The sequence below is a fragment of the Phascolarctos cinereus genome, unplaced genomic scaffold, assembly GCF_003287225.1.
Source record: "Phascolarctos cinereus isolate Bilbo 61053 unplaced genomic scaffold, phaCin_HiC Scaffold_5;HRSCAF=322, whole genome shotgun sequence".
NCBI classification, from domain to species: Eukaryota; Metazoa; Chordata; class Mammalia; order Diprotodontia; family Phascolarctidae; genus Phascolarctos; species Phascolarctos cinereus.
The window spans coordinates 193,255,725-193,276,065 of record NW_027555958.1 but is presented as its reverse complement, the minus strand read 5'-3'; the positions used below and the strand labels follow the sequence as shown (position 1 = coordinate 193,276,065).

Here is a 20,341-nt window from a genome sequence, read left to right as displayed (position 1 = left end):
TTCTGTCTTTCCCTCTCTGGAAAGATTCTTCTCAGTCTAGGTTGACTTAATTGTGGTTTACCCAGGATAGAAAAGAATAAACTATAGGATTTCTAAAGCTAAAGTTTTGTGCATTTTTTTCCCTAAAAATTATAGTTGATTTGTGCTGAAATCAAGTGTCATAAATATTAGTAGGAAGTAAAACAACTTCTCAAAACAAATGTCATTTGCATAGAATAACAGACATAAAATCAAATAAGGACATTTGAAAGTCATTGCTGTAGTAAAATGTTAAATATATCTAGTATGCTCAAGTTCATTTTGTATGAATTATGTACACTAAAAGGACATTAATCAAAAATTTGGCTTCTCTTTCCATCCCAAATCCCAAACCTGGAGATTAGATGTTATACAACAAAAAAATATATAAATATCTTTTTCTGAAAGTTAGAAGTTTCTATGGATACTTTAAAAGTATGGATCATCTATTGAATCTGAAGTTAATGTTATTTTAATAGACTATTTTCACAAGCATTCTTTTAAAATTAGATTTGTCTTTTTTTAAAGCAACCTACTTTTGGTTTGTGCCACACTATACAGAAGAAATGAATTTCACTAGACAAGGTTCTCAAAATGCTGCACAAAGTCACTGTAGGCTTCATATCATCCTACTTACCGGTGGTCCAGGGGGGCCTCTGGGTCCCATTGCACCATCTTTTCCTGTAAAGCCCTATTTAAGAAATTAAAATAATTACAGGTTAATGTAATTATGAAAATGAGAAAAGGGGAAGTTGATGTCAATGGCAGACATAAAGATGGTTTTACAAATAAATGCTTTTTGCATTTTCCTTTTAATTATGATGGAGACACAAAAGACATGCTTTCCAAAGTAATTTGTGTATAATATAAAAGGTAAATCATATCATCTGTGCTTATTCAGGAATAATAAATAATAAATATGCCTCAAGAGTTCTAATCGCACTACAGCAATCAATGAGGCTAATTCTTCTCTAATGATAATTCATTCATTTCCCTTCCGTAGTAGTTTGACATAATCAAAAATACCCCTTTCCACAAATGTATGCAGATATTGACCAGTGCCGTGGACTGAGCCTAAGATCAGTCCTCTGGTAGTTTAAGTTCCATATTAAAACAAAATGAGGTACTTGTAGTTCATTCAACAGTTAACAAAAAGACATTTACTTAGCCACAGCAGGAGAAGGATATTCAACAAGGAGAGATAAAGAGGATACTTCAAGTAGATTCACTTGAATAAATCCATCTTGCTTGCATTACCCATTACCCATTGTGATCCACCATCCAAAATAAATCTAGGGCCACTTAAGAATAGAAGAGACTATAGAGACATGACCTGGGTCTTTGAGAGAGACCCTCTCCCATTTCCCCTCCCCCAGGTTCTCATGGCTTCTTCTTTACTCATGTGATGAGGAAGTGACATCAACAATCTGCTCAACCAAGTTCCAAGGAATATCTCAATACCTTTTAAGGAAAAAGTTGAGCAACTTGCATAGGGGGAGGAATTAAGATGTGACAACTCCTAGGACAACCACCAACAACCACAATATAAAGGAAATGAGGTCAGAGGGATTGGGGGCAGGGGAGGGGAAAGGAAGGAGGAAAAAACATCAGGGAATTATAAGAAAGGGAAAGTGATAGACACCATCACCATAGCACAGCAGACAACTTTGTGAGACAAATATTTTCCATTTTTTGCTCTAATTATGGAACAATGTATCAATAGGACTGTTTCCTTCATTCATTTGGCTTTTTATCCACAAAAGCAGTGGGGTAAGAAAGCTAGTGAATTGTCCTTCCCCCCACCAAGAGAGGAAATCCCCATAATAAGCAGTTACCTTTTTATTGGTCTATCCTTCCCAATCTAATTCAGTGTCATGATTTGTAATCTCAGTGGGTTGACTCAAAAAAAAATCAACTATGAGAGCCAGGTCATGTCTCTGCACAATCTCCTCTATTCTTGAGTGGCCCCAGATTTCTTTTTCTTCTGCTGCTGCCAGATGACCTTGGCCTTGAATGAGTCATCCTCCTGCACAGTTAGCAACTGCTCCCAACTACAATCCTCTGAAATCTGGCGGAGTGTTTCTGAGTCAGATCATTTTTTTAAAGTCTTGCATATTTTACCAAAGAAGATTTCCATCTCAATTTCTATAGAAAATTAGGGATAATTTTAATAATACTTCTAGAATTTATCAATGATCTGGTTCCCCTGAGACCCATCAACCCAAGGATCCGTGTTTCTTATTAGCATGTGGATTTTGTAACAGGAAATTAATTTAAAATAATCTACTTCTTTAAAAAAAATAGGCTTAAAAGTTATCCCCAACAGTCATCCACTTTGGGGAAATTATTTTAAATCTACTTACAGAGCATCAGTTTCACTGGAAAAGGTTGTCTTGTAGCACATGCGCACACACACAAACCAATCAAATGGAAAACCACACCACATTCTACAGTCATTTAATGTAATGTAAATGTTTTGTTTTTGTTGTTGTTTTCTGGGATCCCTCTGAGAAAGCAAAATGTGGTAACATGGCTTGAACAGATTTGGTCACAGCATCTTTCATTTTGCTTCTCTTCTGCTACCAGCCAAAACGTTTTATTTGAGATTACTGCCATGGATGTTTTTTCCGTCCTGCAACATAGTTGTCTTCTTCAGCTTACTGCCTGTGAACTGCTCTGTGGAAAGATTTTCTATCACAAGAATAGTGGATCTAATTGCAACGACTTTTGATGCCCAGGGAAGGGCTACAGATTGCATTGTCTGCAGTTTTTTGTATGATAATTTTATCTCTGGCTATCTTTCATTTCCAAAGATGCTCCTACTAACAGTACTGGGGTGTGTGTGTCTGTGTATGTCTGTGTGTGTCTGTATTTGTGTCTCTGTGTGTGAGTGTGTATAGAATGAATATAGCCTGACCATCAGACATCTTCACATACTGTGGGCAAAGAAGTTAAATTTGTGGGTCCACCTTTGATTTGTAGAGCTCATCATACCATCAGATTTGCTTTAGATTCCATAACTGACCAATACATTTTTTTAAAAATTATCCATGTTAAAGAATTTGGACTTGTAGCCAGGAGGAGCTAGGGACAAGTCTTACTTCTCACATGTCCTAGTTGCATTAACCTCAAGTTGTTTACCTTCTAAGTCTCAATCTATTCATTTGTAAAATGAGGAGGTTGAATCCTTTCCAGCTAGTTCTACATCAATGATTCTACAATCCATACATTCAGTCTATTTTCTCCAATCTATTTTGCCTCTGGCCAAAAGCAAAGCTGCTTTATTTTGACATCATGTACACTGGACATGTTTTTCACTGCCCTTTTTTTACTTATCTGGTAGCAACCAGAAACAAAAGATGCTGTGGCAGCAAGTAAGAACCACTGACATAACTTTGACCACTTTGTATTATCCATCCTAATGATTTACCATTGGGGAAGAGCTGACTATTATGTCCAATAGAATCATGGAAGTGACTGGTTTTAATGGATTTATGCACACTTTTTGCATATTTAGTGGCATGCTTCACAGTTCTGGATTGTTTTGCCTCCGTGTAGTGCCATTACGCAGTACTCCCCTCCCTACACTGGATCATAACACCAAAGTTTTTCTTAGATACAATGCTCCATCTCCTATTTCTTTGTCTTTGCACTGGCCATTCTCTACTCTCAGAATGCATTCTCTTCTCACTTCTGCTGCATAAAATTCCTCTCTTCAAGATGCAGCTCAAATACTGCCTTCTACATGAAACTTTTACTAATCCTTCCTGCCGCAAGTGCTACACCCTTTCTCGCTAACAACTTTGATTTTAGATACTTACATTCAAACAAGGTGTCTTCCCACTAAACTATAAGCTGGCCAAGAGCAGACTGTTTCATCGTTTTGTCTTTTCATCCCTAGTACTTCACACAAAATTAATTCACTTAATTTTATTCCCAAGAGAAAGTTATTCTTCCACTTGTCATTTGAAGCAACCTCCCCAGAGCCCCTTTCTTCTTCTATACTAAATAAAGCTACTAAAGCTAAAAATCCTAATGGTTCCCATACATTCCCACTAACCACAGACCTTGGGGATGGTCCAAAGCTGGATATTTTCCAATTGTGCTGGGATTTAATTTACTAAATAATGAAGCAGCTCTTTTCTTTCTTGAGCAGGTTAAGTTGCATTAGGTCTTAATTAATAGACAGATTCATCTTTTAGAGTAGTATAACAACAAAAAGGAAACTTACTCTATCTCCTGGGGGTCCCATGGGGCCTGGTGGGCCAGGTAAGCCTGGTGATCCCTATAAAAAAAAATGAGCAATATAAGTGAAACAAGGAAAGTTCTCCCAATAGGAAAGTATTCTTTCACTTTTCATTATAGGTGAACACTTGTAAATATTAAAAATATTTTTAAAAGAACTGGGAGGCAGTCCTCTAGTAAGAAATAAGAAACTAGAATCCAGCACAGAGCTGGACATATGTCGGTTAATCAATAAATTCTTGCTAATTGAAAGTAAAGCGGGAGTGGGGCAAGGGGAATGATGAAGGCCAAACAGACAGACTTTAGTCTTTTAGGGACCCACACAGCTACATGTTCAAATATTACTTGATAAGTAAGTATAGGAAGGGAAATTGTAGCAATGAACTTACTGATCGGCCTGGAAGTCCTGGCTCTCCTGCATCACCTTTGACCCCTTGTCGACCCTGTAATGACCAATAAAGTAAATGTTCTAAGCCAATTTATAAAACCAAGTGAAATAAGATGACAGAATGGCCTTCATTTATGAAATTCCTCCTACTTCACAAATTCACTATAGGCATAATGATACAGGTATCTGAGGGCATTTTTGAGAATAATGAATTAAAAGTATAAACCCTTTTCATTGAATTATATTCTTCTAGTGAAGTTATCATTATTAAAGTAGATAAACCAAAGTTTTCCCAAATTGTAATAATATTGTGGGAAGTCTTTTTATGGAACAAGAAACAGAAAAAAAATAATTCAACATAAATCATTGTTATAGAAGTGAAATTTGTAGAAAAAATCCATTTTATTTGTTTTATTATCTTTCATTTGGTGCTATGGTAGAGTGATAGATCTAGAAGAAGAATGGGTTAAAAATCTTTGACTTGATAATAAGGTCTACAAGTTTATCTGCAGGTATTGAAGATACCTGGGGTACAGATATAGCCAATCTTATTAATATGAAATAATTGAATTTACTACAATGACAAGGAATGAAAATAGAAGACTCTCAAAAGAAGCTTTGCTTCCAATTTAATTTTTACTTTAGAGGTCTTTTATATGAGTCTTACATATGTATTTTTATATGTCATGTTTTACACCTCCATATTCCAATCCATTAGATGTAAGGATGATGCACAATGACCTTACAACAACTAAACTCCCAAATATTTTTTGCTTTATTTGGGGGGAGTGGAGGGGAAGAAGGGAAAGAGGTGGAATCTCCCAATGTGTAAACTCTTCTCATGAAATAGTTCCACAACTCTGTAACTTCTAGCCTTAGGGAATTGCTTGAGGTACTACTAAGAGTTTGTTTGTTGTTACAATGCCATTATGTGCTGGGGGCAGAATTTGGACCTAGTTATTTCTGACTTCTAAGCTGGCCTTCTACCCTCTGGGCTTACACCGCCACTATCTCAGGTGTTATATAATCTTTATGCTTAGATATTCTCAATGAAAATTAAAATCTAAGTTTGACAGTTATTTTGGACTGGATCCATTTTGCCTGAATGGAGAACAAAAGTTATCCATAGAATAAAAATATGAGTCATAGAATCTAGAAACTTTCTTTCTAACTTGAGTTTTGCCTTTAATACAATAGGAATGCATTTTATAATTGCACATTCAATCAGTAAACAAGGATTATAGATAAACTGATTTGAACCTTCATGGAGTTGAAAGAGATTCCATGCCTAACACGGGTTATAAGGAGTCTACAGAAATTCAGGTAATTGAGAGATGCTCATGACTTACAAGTGATGTCAAATAAGTATCAGTAATTGCATTTAGGCAGTATTGTTTTAAAATATAGACACACACTATTTATAAATCTAAAGGGTCACCCATATTGAGAAGTCAATTCACAAACCAAGTGTGTTAAGCTTTTGAAAAAAAATTGAGTTTCAAAAGCATCATGGAACATGTAGCTAAATCCAATATTAAATGCACCAGGTTCAAAAAATACAATAACTTTACTTACTTGTTCTCCTGGAATTGAGAGTCCATTGGGTCCCTGAGGACCTGGAGGACCCTGGGGACCTGGGGGACCTGAATCACCACGAGGACCTGGGGGCCCCTTAAATAAACAAAGCAAAAACGAAAAAGTCAGTGGCTGTGTTATCTAGTTCATTTCCCTCAAAATCTGCATTTGTCAGAAACTTGTTTTCACAACTTGAAAGACATTGATCAAATCAGCTTTGAAAAAACACTTTGAAAGTTGCATCAGTTCCTCCAGCTCTTTACTGATGATGATACCCCATCCCTCTCCTCATCATTCATGCCTCCTTTTCCTGTTTGCAAAGGAAATATAGCTGATGCTATGGTAAATTAATTAGGTTTCCATAAAAACCTTAATAGAAGAGGAATGAGGAACAGAAACAAAGTATATCAAATCCAAACATAATCTTAGACAGGCAAGGGTTCATTTCCTTGAAGTTTATTCTGGTTTCTCCTTGGAAGTGTTGATTAAACAACAAACTATTAAATGTTCGTTGAGGGTCTGTTCTCTACAAGACACTAGTACACATGAAAGTTCAATTTCAAGAACACTGGTCTCCTACCCATGCATTGACTGGTCTGACCTACTAATTAGCTTGTTAGAATTGATGACCTGATAAAGATGGTCTAAAGCTATCATAGATGGATCACATGATCTCAAGATTATAGATTTAGGACTAAAAAAGACCTCAGAGGTCATCTACTAACACTCTTCTTTTTTGTAGAAGATAACTGGAAAGTGTAAGTGACTTAACATAGCCATATAAGTAGTAAGAAGCACAGCCATGATTTGAAGCTAGGCCCTCTGAAATCCAATTCAGCATCATCCTATTATTCATGCTTCTTACAATAATCATTTCATTGTAATAGAAGCTTTCCTAGCATTTGCAGGAAAAATTTCTCTAAGGAATTCAAATTGTCTTATTAAAATTAATCTTGTATTAGGAAAAAAAAAATGATGATGATCCTATAGTTAGATCAGGCTCTGTAAGCTCTTTTGGTAGAAACCTGGAGCCCTTTGTGCCAAAATAAACATATCCATCTTTATATGTGTGTTGATTCATCTCATAAAACCTCACTAGAGGTAAATTTCATTAGACATTATGAACAATGACCACTTAGCATTGGAGGCCAATAGAGCTAATGTCCAGGGCTCTCATATTTCCTCCTTGAACCTCCACCATAAAAATTATGGAGACCCCAGTGGATCACCCCTTTGGGCCTCCTTACTTCTTGCTGTTGTGATTCAGCCATTTCAGTTGTGTCCAACTTTTCGTTTTCCTAATTGAGATTTTCTTAGCAAAGATGCTGTAGTGGTTTGCCATTTCTTTCTCCAGTTCATTTTACAGATGAGGAACTGAGGCAAACAGGGTTAAGTGACTTGTCCAGGGTAACATAGCTAGTAAGTGTCTGAGGCCAGAACTGAACTCAGGAAGATTAATCTTCCTGACTCCAGGTCCAGCACTCTATCCACTACTCTATCCTGTTTCCTTAATTAAGTTATGCCAATTATTTGGCATCAACCTACCCCATCTCATGCTGCTGCCATACTTCCATTCTTTTCTTGTTACCTTAACTCTCTTCCATTCCATACTCCATCTCCTTCAGGGTCAAGTCTTTGTCTTCGAAAATGACATCTGCTCAAATCTGTGTACTAATTGACTGGCTAATGGGTAAAGACTAAACTAAGAGCTGCTCATGACCCTCCCTCCAATTTCTATGTCACACTTGTATATATAAACCTTCTGAAGACAATAAAGAAATATTTCTGCCCTTGACTGTGTTTTATTGATTGCCGTGAATTAAACGAAATTATTTTTAAATGTATAAGGCATTTGAGATGAGGTCCCTGAAGACCCTTTCACATCAACTATAACATGTATATAGTATGAGCTGACTTTTCAAAGATATTCCAAAAATATTTCTCAGTGGCTCTTTCCCATTAAAATGCTGACAATTCTTTCCCTAAATGAATGCTGCAGGTTGAATTTTAACTCTATCCTGTCTTTGGATTCCATCCAACAACTTCTACACTTAGTGGACAAAATTAACAACAGGTTGGTTACAAAGTGACTTTTACTGAAAGTGCTAGTCCTCATCATATACTGTATGGCCTCTCCAACCCACCTCCTCTCCTTAGCATTCATTCAAACAGTGTGAGTTCCTTTCCTCCCCCTCATTATCATTTCTGTTGAAAATAAATAGCAACTAACATGAACTTCTAAGTGACTAGTGTTAACTTTTGTACTTTTAAAAATGTTTTCAATAATGGCCTAAGTCACCATTACAATATCCTAACAAGGAAAATATAAATTATAATTTTGCTGTGGTAACTTGTCCAAACTCATACATCACAGTGATGGCATTTTAAACCAAGAACACAACTGAAAAAGACAGACAAAAAAATTTCAGTAGAATTCAGATAGATGCTTACAATTGCTCCATTAATTCCTCTTTCTCCTCTGGGACCTTTAGCACCAGGACCACCCTAAAATAAACATATTATATGTTGTTATAGTTTCTGTGTCTATATAAAGAAAAATATAATAATACTTACGTGAACAACCTTAAAGAAGCTGTCACTGCAGAAGAGTCTAAAACATCACTATTCTTGGCCAAAAAGGACCCAAAGTAAATATTTAAGACATAGAAATCAAGGAAATAAATATTTCCCCATGTTACGCATCTTAGTTTTACATTTTGCCATTCAAATACTGTTAATAGAGTTTCAAAACTAATTTAAGAATTGTTGGAAAAAAGCAAACATTGCCTAAAGGGCAGGAAACATAATGTACTATTTTGAAAACCTATTAGCCAATAATGAATGGAACAGTTAAATCTTTTAAGAAAAGATTAATCTGATTTTAAATCTCTAAGTAACACAAAGTAGGTACAGCTACACCAATAAGAATCTATAGATCTCCAAAAAAGTGGAGGCAATGAACATGAAGGCCTATAATACACAATTATCTCATTATAGGCTAAAAAAACTAAAAACAATGAACAATAATCTCCAATGCTCTAATAGGTGTGTAATCTCAATGATGTGAGCATTTCCTCCAACAATGTAGATTATAACACATCCACAACCTACTTGTCCTAGGGCAACTTTTGTCCACATCTGCTCATAAGACCAAAGGACAAAATCCACATTAACCATAAAGATCTGTCACTGTTTAGATGAGTGTAGGATGACAAAAAGAAATTAAACAACCCATTTTGAAAAGGGGAGCATGGAGTTTCTTGGAACATCCTGAAGAATCTTTTAAGGCCTTACAATGACCAGGGGAAAGGCAAATTTACATTTATTAAAAGTCTAAGCATTTTAATATGCTCTGGATTGAATGAGAAGTTGCTGGGGACATGAATTCTAATTGCAGAATCAAAGTATTTTTGATCTCACTATCCTCCACTACAAATGTGTAAATCTAATACCAAAGGACACATGCTGCTGAGCTGGCAGGCTTGAAAGACTTAAGAACTCTGATCACTGCAATGTCCAACCATGATTCCAGAGGGTCAGGAATGAAGAATGAGATCTACTTCCTGACGGAGAGGTGAAAGATTAAATATGGAGGATGAGACATACATTTTTGGACATGGCCTACATGGGAATCTGTTTTGCTTTAATATACCTATTTTGTAACAAGTTGTGGGGTTTTTTTTTTAATTTTGGGGGGGGAGGGAAGGACAAGGGAAAGGGGAATGGAAAGTAGGACGAAAAAAGAAATGCTTATTAATTGGAAAAAAAAGGTAATTAAAAAAGGAAAGGAACCTGAGCAGAGTCAGGCAGGAAGGTAGCCTGTGTTAATGAACTCAGTTTTCCAAAAGAAAAATCATATCTACAATTTTAAAAAGAAAAAGTATATAAATGCTTATTTATCTTTCCTTACCGCTGGTCCAGGTGGTCCAGGAGGTCCAACACTGTCCTGGGTACACGTGCAAGCATTTGGAAAAGCTGGGCATTTTGCTTCATCTCTCTAGATTATTGAGAACAATAATAAGCCATTATGAAAAAAAAAACCACATTTCCCTCTCCATAACTTACACAAACAAGGGAGTAAGTTCCCCAGCTTTAAAAGACAAAGATCTAGTTATCATAATAAATGATCATGAGAACTAATATCTAATTCTCAAATGAAATTTCTTTCTATATATTGTTTTCTTTAAGAAATCTTACAAGACAAGGCAACACTTCTAAAAGAACATGCAGAATCACTAGTAATCTAGTGCAATTTTCTCTGACCCACTGATTTCTGCCTTGTTGTTTGTTCAGTCATTTCAGCCATATCTGACTCTTCATGACCCCATTTGGGGTTTTCTTGGCAAAGATATTGGAGTGATTTGCCATTTCCTTCTCCAGCCCATTTTATACTGAGACAAACAACGATAAGTGACTTGCCCAAGGTCACAAAGCTCATAAGTATCTGGGGCAAGATTTGAATTCATGAAGAGGAATCTTCCTGATTCCAAGCCTAGTGGTCTATCCACTGCACCACCTAGCTGCCCTGTGTTCTCTACCTAGCTCAGACAAAAACCATCCTGTGATTCCATACTCAGCTTTGCATTCTCAAAGTTCAAAATATCACAGAATGGTACATTTTGAGTTGAAAGGGGCCTTAGAAATCACCTAATCCAATCCCCTCCTTTTGCAGATGAGGAAACTGGGGCCCAGAGAAGTTAATTAACTTGCCATGCAAAGTCACACAGGTAGTAAATAATCAGAGGCAGGAATTGAAATCAGGTCCTCTGACTCCTCCAATCAGTGTTCTTTCTGCTTGAACATGGTGATACTATAACCATTGTTAACAGTCACTTGAATAAACATGAGTTCTTTCTTCAAACTGAAATGTGGTTCATTTTTGCTATTTAAAATAATAGAAATCTAATTAGAAGGCAATTTATTCAACAAATTCATGCCAGTATTTTACAAGCAGAAAGGAACATTTAGAATTAGTGGAAATCTGGGGACTGGGTGAGGCTTTTCTAGTTAATCCACTGCAATGCTTCTTCAGAATTTCCAAATATGGGCTTACGAATTCTCAGCTGGAAAGGGAGGGGTCACATCAAACACTGGCATGAACCATGATAGCTGATAAAGGCACAAGCCGTTGCATATTCCTGGGTTTCCTATTTGCTGATAACAGCTGCTGAGTGTTACTTTCCCAATACAACTTCTCACTGTCAGCAGGATTTACTGGTAAAATTTTTGACAACACCCACTTCAGGACTACTTACCCTTGCAGGGATGTCACAGCATCTGTCCCTGCTGGTCCACACCGGGCTGCACACTATGTCAAAATTCTGGATTTGGAACTGCAAAACAACCATATCCACTAAGTTTTTTTTTTATTCACTGGAGACTGCAAACATTTCAGATTTCAACGTCTCCTCAGAGGCAAAATTGAGATTTTGCCAGCTTCTTAGATGAACGCTTACAAGTGTTCTACTTCATAAGTAATGTGCTCCTGTTTTCTCAGGGGGGTGGGGGAGGAAATTCCCTCCAGTTTCTTAAAATAAATAAACACCCATACTTCAGAAGAAGGAGAAAGTCAAGCCAAATGTTCCTGATGAACTCCGGCTCCTGATACTGGTTTGTGGCCAAAGAGAAATGTTTCTCAAGAAGTGAAAAAGGGCTTTAATAGCCAGTGTATTCCAATTTATCTAACTGAACAAACAGAATTGTAAGATTCTTCCTTAGGGCAGGTTGAGACCCTCTATTAATACTGTATTACATGAAAATCCTACCTTCACATAGGAAGACATTCTACAAAAAAAATTCTTTTTAAATAAAAATATAGGTTTAATTGGGCATATTCTCATTTTTAAAAGGCTCATGTTATACCTTTAACACAATGATTTAAAATCTTGACAATTTCATGATAGGTAAAGACTAAAGCTGTGATTTCATTGGTACAGGAAACTCCCAGGTGAGGTAATGCCCTCAACAAAAGCAGGTCAGTACCTTCTAGGCACCTTAGAGTGTTAAAGAGTTGCCTACAGCAAGGACAGCTTCAGTGACTTGCCCAGGGTCACACAGCCAGTATGTGTCAGAGACAGAATTTGAACCAGACCTTTCTGACTTTGAGGCAGCTCTCTTATCAACTGCGGCACGCTGCCTTTCCATGTAACAAAATTCACAGTAACAAAATTCTATACTATTCAATTCTTCTTAAAACAGTTCAAAAAAAAACAGACAGTTCATGTTCTTTGTGACACTGTAATTCAGGGAAACCAGCTGCATCTAAGGTGAATTTATTTTTAAAGCAATATACATGTTATCTAAAAATCACTATGAATTTAATGAGACCAATCTGCTTCAAGACTTCAAGGTCAACTTTTTAAAAATAGAACATTAGAACTGGTTTATAAGGAAGTAGAAAAATCCACAATCCACATAAAAAGCAGTAATTCATGTCTAGGAGGTACATGTTAATGAACTCAACAAAACCTCCTTCTCCCTGGGAGTAACTTTTCAGTAAAAATGGTTCCTCTTTAAGAGATAAGTAACTTCTTGTGAGGCTGCATTAGGGTCTAATGAAAGTCTAAAAATAATGCTCCATAATATTAAAAGCATAATTATATGAAATGAAAAAAATACCATATAATCTTTTATTAGCTAAGATTATCTTTTAGGACCAAGACAATAGTATACTTAATTTCAATTAACTGGGGCATTTTAACATCAAGTCAGGATGCAACCTAACTTGGGAATGTTTGGGGATTTTTCTCTGCTACAGCACCTACAGATACTAACTGGTATACCGCGATTAAATCAATCATTGTTTTATTCACAGCCCATTTGCCCATTGAAAATTCTTCCAAATGTGTATTCACTGAGTGACTTTAAAAAAAAATTATGCAATTTCAACGTTAAAATTTGCTGGGGCACCACATGTAATGGAAACATTCTACTTACTGAAGCTGATTTCCTTTCACCTTTAATAAGCTTTCCAAGAATTTCATAACCATCAGTTGTGATGTTACCAGCTTCTTTGATGTCCTTCTCTGCAATTTCATAGCAGTCTATGTAAATCTTAACACTTTTTGAAGTCACTACAATATGAACCTGAAAAGAAAAATACATTTAATGATGAAATGACTATTTTGTCACATTATCTGTTTTGCTGCAAAACAGTGTGCGGTACTGAGACTCAGAGAATGTTCAAGGTGAAGGGACCTAGGCATCATTGGCTCCAATGCCCTCTCTTCACAAATGAGGAAACTGAAGCCCGGAGATGGGAAGTGACTTGCTTGGTGACATAAACAGTGGGAGAACTAAGACTAGAACACAAATCTCCTGAAGCTCTTTCTTTTATAAATCTGCCTAGTTCTCAAGTGAATCAGAAGGCAAGAGTGGTGTTTAAACTCTGTAATGTCCTACATTAAATGTGCCCTGTGGTACAGGGCTATAATTAATGGGAAACTTCTAGCTCTAGGTCAATGATTGTATTCATTCAAAATGCAACTCAAAGGATATCCAATAAGGGGCAGCTACTTGGTGCAGTGGATAGAGCACCTGAGTTCAAATCCAGCTTCAGACACTTACTGATTGTGTAACCCTAAGCAAGTCACTTAATTCTGATTGCTTCCCAAAAAAGAAAAAAAAAAGAATATCTGATGAACCATACGCACATTGTCTAAGGCTCTAAGCAGAAAAGTAGAGGACTACAGAGATAGATTATTACCTACATTGTCAAAAGAGGTCACTATATAAATTGTTTTTGACTAACTGCATTTCTTTGTTAAAAGGGAGAGCTCAACTCTGGAGGCTGGACAATAGGGCAATCTATATCCAAGTATAATTAAGCTGTGAAACCTAAAGGCATCAACAAAACTTATTAAAAATAAAGGAAGTTCAAAATAAATTAATTTAGTTTGATTCTTCCTTGATCTCTCTTTACTCTGCTATGTTCCTCAAGTCCTAATTCCTGAGCATTCCTTTTCGTCACCTCACCCAATAAGGAAATAATACTCATCCTGTCCCAATTCTCCAACTGATGGTTTTTAAAATTTAATCTTCTTTGAAAGTCAAATAATCAAATACTGGTGTCTTTTTAGTCAACGTTAGTGATGTAAACTAATAAACTACATGAGAAAGGTATGAGTTTGGATCTAAGTAATTCTTGAAGCCTATAGTTTTATTCAGTATTTCCACTTGTCATAACACATTATCCGTAAGAACTTGATGACTATTTTTAAAAGTCTGGCACTAAATTAAAAGGAATAGAGGCTTCCTTAAATGTACTGAGTCAATAAGTAGAAGGGTAATCTCTAGAGAATGTTTTGATTTTTAGAACAGTAAATATTTTTTCCATATGGATTTGTCATCAGGGCATTAATTTAGCTTGATAAAGATTATAAATGCAAAATTATATTTTTTCTATGGCTAGTAGGCACTTTTACAAATTACTTTAAGATATCCCAAAAAAAGGAAATTATTTGAAATTCAAGTATTATGAACTTCTCATAAATGCTTACAATCTAGAGGACTTGTGTTCAAACAGTTGTTCTACTGACTCTATGATCTGGGCAAGTCTTCTTCACCCTCTCTTGGCCTCAACTTCCTCACCTATAAAATGAGGTTGTTGAATCCAATGACCTCTAAGGCCACTTACAGCTCTAAAGCTATGATCCATGAGGCAAAAGCAAAAGTAGTGACAAATATATCCAATACATTTAGATATATTCACATTGCATGTACTTGCTTCTTATCAGAAAATATTTTACATTTTAATGCAAATTATTAGTAAGCTTTCCATAAAAACAAGTTCCTTAAAAATAATAAAAGCTCACATTTAATAGCTAGTGAGAAATTTTCCTTTCTAGTGCTTACCAACCACAAACCTATCTTATTACCTATTTACTCAAGCACTAAAACATTTGAAAGCTCCAAACTTGCTTATTATCTATTATCTCTAAAGAACTTGGATAATTTTATGATTTATTTCTTACATTTATTCCTTTATTGGACTGAATTTTCAAATAGCAGTTTCCCAAACTCCTGCAATGTAAACTCTCTTTTCCATTCAAAGAAACTGAACTAAACTACTGGGAAGGTGAATAACTGGCCCAAAAATGTAAAAGCATTGAGTGCCAGATTCAGAGTGGAATTCCCAGTCACTGAGTGACTCACTGACCAATTATCCCAGTGATTTTCAGGATCTTTTATATTTCATCTGCCTCTGATAATAATAACTCACATTTTAACACTTCTTCATGGTTTTCAAAGAACTTTCCACACCACAACCTTATGTAATGGTTAACATCCAGGTTGTCACAAATATATAATGTTTTCTCTAATTAATGTTCAGAAATGTGTTTTTGTCTTTCTAATTAACAATTGATGAACATGGGATTGTATATTTAGTAACTGCTATATTTTTGTTTAGTATTAACAATTCATTTTATGCCTTTTTTATAAATTCTGAACACATATTATATAAAAAAAATACTGACCAAGTTTTGTGTCCTGCCAATATAAAAAAAACCTATAAAAAGTTTAGTTTCTTTCACTATAGGTCTCTCTGAAATAACACTAATATTGTCTTTGTGATCTAAAATGAAATAAAACATGTGGATATAACATTAAAATTGCTATTCCATAAAAACCACAAGCAAAGTAACAGCCCTACTTCTAAATACTCAGTACTCAATTACGAAAAGATTACAATCTCATCAAATGTCCAGAATAAGTGTGGTTAGAAAAACATAATTTTAAAAAGTCTATCTCAGCAAGATACACAAATATAAGTTTAATGGACACATCCAAGAGCCAAATGGTTTCTTATGAAATTTGCCAGGTTCAACATCTTTCACCAAGGACAGCTCTGCTATATCTAACAGCAAATGCCAAAGTAAAATATACTTCTCTGGTGAGGCATTAGCAGGACTGGGCTTTACTATGAGGGCCATTAAGTTACTGAATAGATAGTAAAACAGAAAGACCCAGTATAGATACATATATTCATAGATTTTTCCCCTTAATTTGCTTTTGGGTCCTTGTTAATGAGGAGTCCTTATCGTACACAGAAGATTCTTTGAATGTCATTGAAGGGGATCCAATAAATCTGATGAGAAGGAGAGAGAGAGGGAGACAGAGAGAAGAGAGAGAGAGAAAGGAAGAGGTAAGGAGAGAGAGGAGAGATAGAAGAGAGAAGAGAGAGAGAGAGAGAGGAGAGAGAGAGAGAGAGAGAGAGAGAGAGAGAGAGAGAGAGAAAAGAGAGACAGAGACAGAGAGAGACAGAGAGATTCACTCTGGGGGAAAAAAAAATTCCTCTTGGAAGTAGAGGAATTAGAAGTGCCCAAAAGCACTAGAGGAAGGTGCTTCAGTTTTCGCTTTGGAATCACATTTGTCTAGAAATTGCAATATTTTTTAGATGAGAATCATTCTATACATCATACTTGATGAATTTTGCAAAGCTAGTGAAACAGGAGGTATTCCCATTTACTTTAGAGTACAGATAGGCATCACTTAAAATGACAGATTCCTTATTCAATTTTTATTTTCATTTTTAAACATTTCCAAATTCCATGTACTTCATTTTTCACTAATCTTATGTCTAAACCAAACAAATCTAACAAATCTTCTCCTCTACTCTGCGGCTATGTACTGAAAAACTTTAGATTGTTAATTCTGACTACCAAACAGACAAGAAGTAAGCATCCTCAGAACATTAGACAAAATATTTCTATGTAGTTATCAGTTCGGCTGTCATATAAACTAAACACTGACACAGCTGGACAAATAACTGTGCTTGTGTGGGGGGAAAACAATTCTTATTCAAAACTTTCAGGTTGCTTTTATATTCATTAATGTTCCTTTGGATTGACCGAAAAATGTCCAATCTATATTTCACAGACATCCACCACCTTTCCATAAATGGGAAAAAAGCAGACTACTCTGCTTTAAAAAAAATTTAAAGGTCAATAGTCCAAGGAAAAGAAATGCCTGCTCCAGATTTAGACACAGTTATAGTTCTGCCAGTCCAACATGAGCATCCATGAAATTCCAAAAAAGAAATAAGGTATATTTGTAAGTCACATTCTCTTCTGCAAAATAAGACTTAGGTAACCTTAAATGTTTACCTTGTGAAAACTTCCATAAAACAGTGTCTTCACTTCATCTGTGTCAAAAGTTACTGTCTGAACCTCACCTCTCACATCTTTGTTAAAGAATGACAATGTCTTGCTGGAAGCTGTAGTCAATACAAAATCAGTCAGAGTGTTAAAAGGTATGTTGCCCATCATTAAATCAATTAAGCACCTAAATAGGAATGCTTTTGTTATCGAGATAGCAAAATCATAATTGCTGGAAACAGTTCAAATACTGCATTGGCTTGAAATGATGTTTATATGCTCTTGATACTCGAGATTTTCAAAACTTTAAATTTTAAATCATGTACCAAATGAAATCAGTTGGAAAAAAAAGTAAATTATCATAAGCAACTTAAAATCTCAATTCATGGGTTTTATCATTAAGCAAAATCTTCCTTACGGTCTGCAACCACTCCAACTTGAGGCTTGTAGTCTCTGTCTGTTATTTGCCAAATTGCAAATGGATCACTGGGGCTTTCTGGAAGAAGTCGGAATAACAGGATAATCGTGTATGATGGGGGCAAGCCATCTGGATGTAGGTCTCTGTTAAGTAAACAACAAAGCATCTCTCTTACTAAACAGATAAAAATTTTTAAATCTTGATGCTAGAGTCTCCTCTCAGCAAAGGGAAGGGAAGGGAAAGGAAAGGAAGGGAAGGGAAGGGAAAAGGAGAGGACAGGTTCTTTAATAACTGGACTAATTTGGCTGGTACTCAGGACAAACAACCTTCTACAAATGCTGCTCTACAGAAAATAACATTATAATGATGTGCCAGCATAATTGTCATTTTCAAGATGGTCTTATAGAGTATTCAACTGCACACCAAGAACTTCAGAGGCAGTGTAGTGTAGTGGATAGTGCACTTGGAATCCTACCTCAGACATTCACTGTGTGACCCTGGGCAAGTGACTTTGGACTTCAAGAACTATTAAATCGATTCCCTCATTTTACTTTTTTTATTTTTCCCCTCATTTTAAAGATGAAGAAATTGTGGTCTGAAGAAGTAAAGTGACTTTCCTTTGACCCTGCCCACAGTCCAGCAAGTTAAGCCCATGTAGCTCCATGATAAAAGAGAAATATGGAGATGCTGAGGCATAATGGTGCTATTGCTACTTTCTCTAAGAAAATTAGCTCAAGTTTTAGTATGTAAATTTGTCATCCACTTTCCTAGTGAGTTTTAAATTTCAGCTTTAATTTTCCATTTAGGTCCTAAAATTCAAAAAGTTCTGTTTCTGCTTGTTCTGTCCTCTCCTTGAGGTGCCAAACATGCATTTTTTCAACATTATAAACTTTTCGTTTTAACAAATAGGAAACATATATTTCTGGTCGTCATGTTAGCTGGGTGCAAGTGTTCACCAAGTGAAATAACAAAATCCAGAGCTAACCAACAAATTGCTGTAATTGTATCCAACAGAAACTAACCACAGACTGTCAGTCCATGGAACACCTAGGCTACTACCACCCCTATTCTTTTGGCAAGCTAAGATACTAAAAAGAAAGAATGATCGCATGTAGAAGGCTGGAAAAAATTAATTGAGCTTGGTATGTCATAGTGATGATAAAATTACTCTTCCTGCTATAACTATCTCTCTTCATCTAACCTATTCAGCCTAAATAAAGAAAGGCTGACCCTCACACTAGCTAGTCTTAAATTTTACAGGGTCACCAAAGAGCCTGAGCTTTGAGGGTGAGATAAAACTGAAGTAGAAAGTAAGGAGGCTCAGTTTTGATGCCAAAACCACAAGCATAGTAATCAAAATGGAAAAGACCCTCCAGGAAACTCTCAGTGGGGACACAAGGTCACCATGTCCACACAGGAAAAGGATAAACCATAACAAACATGCACAGGCTGTCTGCAACTCACAAAGTTTGTCAGACTTAAGTAAGCCATAGGTCAGGGTTGTGTAGCCCTCAGGAAGGAGTGGATAGCTTTTAATTTGAGGCCTTAGTTTCCAAGAAACATAAAGAACCCTTCCCTCATCTGTGTCTTCTAACCCACTCCCCACACCCAGAAAATTCATTGCCAAACTTACACTGTAGGCTGATTCACAAAGGCATTCTTTTGGAGCCTATAAGCTGGATAGCTGGGAAAAGACCCAGACTCCAGGGATACTCCTGGTACAGCAGCAAAGTTCTTCTCTGTTAAATTATAGGCCTCCAGCATCTTGAAACCTTTACATTAGATAAGAAAAACAACTACTAAAACATGTAGAAATTTACTGTCTATATGTAGTTCAATCCCTAAATACTGAAATGACAAAGGAAGGTCTCTAAATATTTGGGCAGGGTTCCTACAAAAGATCTATATGAAACTATGAATAAAAATCACACTGGAATTGAAGGTATAGAGCAGGGATGGGGAACCTGCATCCTCAAGGCCACATGTGGCCTTCTAGGTCCTCAGGTGTGGCCTTTTGACCACATCCTTTTATTAAGGAGATTTGTTCTGTGATGTTTGGATTCATTCAAAGCGCCACACTTGAGGACCTAGGGGACCACATATGGCCTCGGGGAGGCCGAAGGTTCCCCCCTCTCATGTAGAGAGTATGAGCATCAATGGAAGGAATTTACCTACTTTAATAGATCTTCATCATCAATGTAAATTCCTAAATAGTTAGCCCAAGCCAGAAAATGTCAATACAAGTACTTACCTGGCGAAGTGTATCCATCCAAATAAATAAGAGGGCAACCTGAAATGAATTAGAATATCTCTTATTATTATTAAACATATGTATTAAATCTATAGCAAAATAAGTGCACACTCACATGTAAAGTCAATATCTGTTAAGTTTATACTTGAGACACTTGCTACACACTTGTCAAAATAATAGCTAGATGGCAGCAATTTAACCTGTTCATATCTTGTGAATTTCCTTATTCTTGTGGACAAATTCCAATACTGGAAAATATTTTTCTGAAGTCTTATTTGATTGTCATTTAAATATATTCTTAAGTAGCACAGAGCAGAGGAGCCTAGTTAGCAGGAATTCCTGAGGCCACC

At 36.1% G+C, this 20,341-nt stretch overlaps 1 protein-coding gene across 4 annotated transcripts in view; it reads right to left on the bottom strand.

Moving 5' to 3' along the window:
* The window catches only part of COL12A1 (collagen type XII alpha 1 chain), a 143,558-nt gene that overhangs the window by 12,597 nt on the left and 110,620 nt on the right, over positions 1–20,341 (bottom strand). For all 4 annotated transcript variants that reach the window (XM_021000135.1, XM_021000134.1, XM_078155281.1 and 1 more), the window contains 12 exons: positions 19,992–20,030; positions 19,374–19,512; positions 17,741–17,883; positions 17,332–17,441; positions 13,163–13,312; positions 11,482–11,559; positions 10,137–10,223; positions 8,678–8,731; positions 6,227–6,322; positions 4,653–4,706; positions 4,250–4,303; positions 656–709 (listed from right to left, as the gene is read on the bottom strand). In XM_021000135.1, coding sequence (XP_020855794.1) covers positions 656–709; positions 4,250–4,303; positions 4,653–4,706; positions 6,227–6,322; positions 8,678–8,731; positions 10,137–10,223; positions 11,482–11,559; positions 13,163–13,312; positions 17,332–17,441; positions 17,741–17,883; positions 19,374–19,512; positions 19,992–20,030 — 1,058 coding nt within the window. The remainder of the gene's footprint in view (positions 1–655; positions 710–4,249; positions 4,304–4,652; positions 4,707–6,226; positions 6,323–8,677; positions 8,732–10,136; positions 10,224–11,481; positions 11,560–13,162; positions 13,313–17,331; positions 17,442–17,740; positions 17,884–19,373; positions 19,513–19,991; positions 20,031–20,341) is intronic.